We start from the raw sequence: 3631 nt of genomic DNA on the forward strand, positions 1-3631 counted from the left end.
GTTAGGCTGAGTGTGCTGGCAATTTGACCTCCTTCTTAAATGATTAAATTAGGCGGCGCGACACTATCTCTGGTGGGATGACCAGCAAGTTGCATGTTTATGTTTCTGCGTGTCTTTCACCTTTGACCCAAACAAACAGATTGACAGAACTGGATGTTGTGCAAATTTTAAAGATTGGTCAGAACAGATAAAGCGCAGAGACATGACATGGACGTATACGTTTAACCTTTGACATAAGCTACATTAGGCAATTTGGGTTCGATATCGTTTACTGAATCCCATCCATCCATTTTCCGTACCCTTAGTGGGTGAGCTATTCCAGCTCGATTTGGGAAACACCCCCTGTGCCCTGCGATTGGCTGGCGACCAGTTCAGGGCGTACCCCGCCTCCTGCCCGATGACAGCTGGGATAGGCTCCGGCACGCCCGCGACCCTCGTGAGGAGAAGCGCGACAGAAAATGGATGAATGGACGTTTGCGAGAAAGGAGAAACGTGCTTCTCTCTAACACACAAACCTGCACGTGTCTCAATTCAGACTGGGCTCTGAACTGATGAGCAACTACCCACCATAATGAATGAGAAAGAGCCGCGTCAGTCATTTTGATCTGCTTTATTCCAAACAATATGAAATAAACATAAATATTATCAAATGCTTCTTTCAAAGCAATAATATTCATTTGACTACGATTCAGTTGGAGTCCTTTTTAAAATCCCAAACAGGACCATTTAAAGTGCATAGAGACACATCTTATGATGAACAACAGCGCTGAAAACTACTTTTCCAAGTTAAGACGCAATGATCGTGAGTCAGAATTTTGTACTATTACTGACCAGTTACGTGTTGACTAAATTATTAGCATCAATCAATAGTCGCTAAACATGTGGTAGCTTCCTTTAAAATAGTTTAGGAACGCTAACTGTTAGCAAAATAACGGTGGCCCACTCAATTGACGGTATGTGCGAAATGTAAAACGCCATTGTTAAAATGAGACTTATGTTGCATTGCTTAATTTGAAACAATGGACAAGCCAATGACACATGAAGAGAAATAAACAAGTTAGAATGTTAGCATGCTAATAAGTTGATGTTAACTGCGAGATGTAAAGTGTCATTTTTAAAAATGATCATTTGTTAAGAAGACATGTCGCATTGTTTGATTCGACAAAATGGAAAAGCCTATTACGAATGTAGAAAAAGTTCACAGGTTGTAACAGCAAAGAATGTCAGGGAGTGTCATTCTTAAAATTAGCTTTCATGAACAAGACATTTATGTTGCATCGTTTCATTTGAAACTATGGAAAAGCCTATTAAAAAGGAAGAGGGGAAAAAAAGCGAGCTAATACTGCGATTGGCTGGCGGCCAGTTCAGGGTGTACCCCCGCCTCTCGCCCGACGGTAGCTCCGGCACGCCCGCGACCCGCGTGAGGAAAAGCGCGAAAGAAAATGGAGGGATGGAAAGCTACTGAATACTAAAAATGGTAGGTACATTGCTAACAGGTTAGCATGCTAAGCAGCCAGCAAAGTAACAGTGTCATTCTCCAAATTTGTATTTGTTAACAAGACATTTATGTCACACGGTTTAATTTGAATCAACGGAAAAAAACCAACTCTTCCAAATGAAGAGGAATAAACAAATGAACGAAAAGGTTTAGGTCGAATGCTAACGCTTTAGCATGCTAAGGAGCAAGCAAAGTAACAAGTTGATGTTAACTGCACAAGATGTGAAGTGTCAATCTTAATCTTAATCTTAATCAAATGAGTCAGCGAACAATCGCATTTGTTTGTGTGCAGTAGCACACAATAGCGCTCCTCCGGGCCTCCCCAGGAGCGCCACATGCGTTTGTTGCGCTTTGCGCGGCTCTCAGATCGCGCCATCATATCTGGAGCTGCTTATGGTGCCACTGTGCATCCTGTACGTACGTAGCTTGTAAGCGTCTTGTAGAATAACAAAATCTACATTGGCTTGACTGACTGTACAGTGCGGTACGTCTCGGTCTATATTCTCCAAATAAGCTTTGGTGTATAGCCAAAATATAAACTGGCGGCATGACATTGGCAGTGCACTCGTCACCTTTAACATTTTAAGCATGAAAAAAGCTCATTGCAATAGTGTATATTTTTGATTTGCGAGCGTCCAGAATTGATCAGACTGTCCTTTATTGGAAGCGAACGCCGGCTGACCTGAACAAAGATCAGACCACCCAATGACGGGAAAGGGATGGAGCGCCACAAATGCCCCCTTTTCGACTTCATCATCTGGTCTTGTTTTTCTTCTGTTGCCGCAGCATCTTCCGCCTCTCGGTGATCATCGCGTGCAGTTTCCCCAGACCTTCCGGCAGGCCCTCTCCGATGATAGCGCAAGCCGGCTGCAGGTGCCAGGACGTGGCCGCGCCGAGCTCCCCGAGAGCCAACATGTTCTCCATCTCCGTCATGCTCAGCGAGTTCCTCAGGTCCTGCTTGTTGGCCACCACCAGCACGGGAACACCTTGGTTTTCCGCCAGCCTGGTGATCTTGTGCAGTTCCGTCTTCGCCTCCTCGATGCGCTCGGCGTCCACAGAGTCCACCACGAACACGATGCCGTCGGCACAGCGGGTGTACGAACGCCACAGAGGTCGCAGCTTCTCCTGACCGCCTACGTCCCAGAAGCGGAAGGAAGGCGTCCTCCGGCTTTCTCCGAGCGACACCTTAATCTTCTCGGTGTTGAAACCCTTCGTCGGGACGGCGTTCACAAATTCGTCGAACCGCAGCCGATACAGCACCGTGGTCTTGCCGGCGCAATCCAACCCGAGAATGACGACGTGCAGAGGCCGGAAGGGCGGGAGGCGGGTGAATTGCGACAATGCGCTCCCCATCTTCGGATCCGGAGCAGCGGGTCAATTCGTATTCAGCGGAGCCTGCGGGGGTCAAGACGGGGCGCGTGGTGAGTCGAAGCACACAAACAGCGAGCGCCCGACAGGGGTATCCGTCCTGGCATTATCCCGGAATGGGAACTAAAGCGGCAGGGTGGGTGGATGGCGGCTCATTTGCACATGTGGTCCCACAGTAGTCAAATTCGCCGACGACGTCTACAGTCTTGGCAGATCAGACAGAGAAAGAATGTCAAAATGGAAAACAGAGCCCGAACTTTCAGAGAACGCCTTGTCGAGACCCCCGCTTTGCAGTCACGACACACAGTACTTCGGAATAAGTGCAAGGGTGTCAAACGTGCTTCCGAATGCTCAAGAGTTCGATGGACGCAAATCCTCCAAGATATGGCGGAACAGAGCCGGCTCGAGGTGGGTCGTCTTCTCGGGGAACTACACAACATGTTACGGTCGGTGAAAAGAGACCAAACCAATTGCGCTTCGAAGAGTTTTCGCCACCAAACTTACTGAATCAACCCGTGTCAGAAGGCGCCTTTAGCTAGTAAGCATTGCTGCCAATCCTACATGTGCAATAATATTCCCTTGACGCCAGCTAACCCAAAAACCTTTCGAAAATGCTACAAGTGGCGCAACAACTTACGTTGACAGGACTTTTTTAGGGCATTTCGAATTGCTCGCCGAAGCTCAGCAGGCACGCACGCGAGCGAGCGAGCGAGTGAGTGAGTGAGTCGCTCCTCGCTCCTCGACGTTCTGCCCTCGCCACAGGAA

The 3631-nt window shown here is 47.9% G+C and overlaps 1 protein-coding gene across 2 annotated transcripts; it reads right to left on the minus strand.

Annotated features, from left to right (window-relative positions):
* Nucleotides 1-595: 595 nt before the first annotated feature.
* LOC133471185 (ADP-ribosylation factor-like protein 4A) lies at nt 596-3631 on the minus strand. Of its 2 annotated transcripts, none has more exons than XM_061760485.1 (2): nt 3504-3631; nt 596-2893 (listed from the first exon to the last, which is right to left on the minus strand). In XM_061760485.1, exon 2 carries the CDS (start codon nt 2849-2851, stop codon nt 2252-2254), a length of 600 nt encoding a protein of 199 aa, XP_061616469.1. In that variant the 5' UTR covers nt 2852-2893; nt 3504-3631; the 3' UTR covers nt 596-2251. The 2 variants fall into 2 exon arrangements, with proteins under 2 accessions (XP_061616469.1, XP_061616468.1); XM_061760484.1 differs by having other exon boundaries at nt 596-3071; nt 3504-3625.

Source organism: Phyllopteryx taeniolatus, chromosome 21 (assembly GCF_024500385.1).
Source record: "Phyllopteryx taeniolatus isolate TA_2022b chromosome 21, UOR_Ptae_1.2, whole genome shotgun sequence".
Lineage (NCBI taxonomy): Eukaryota > Metazoa > Chordata > Actinopteri > Syngnathiformes > Syngnathidae > Phyllopteryx > Phyllopteryx taeniolatus.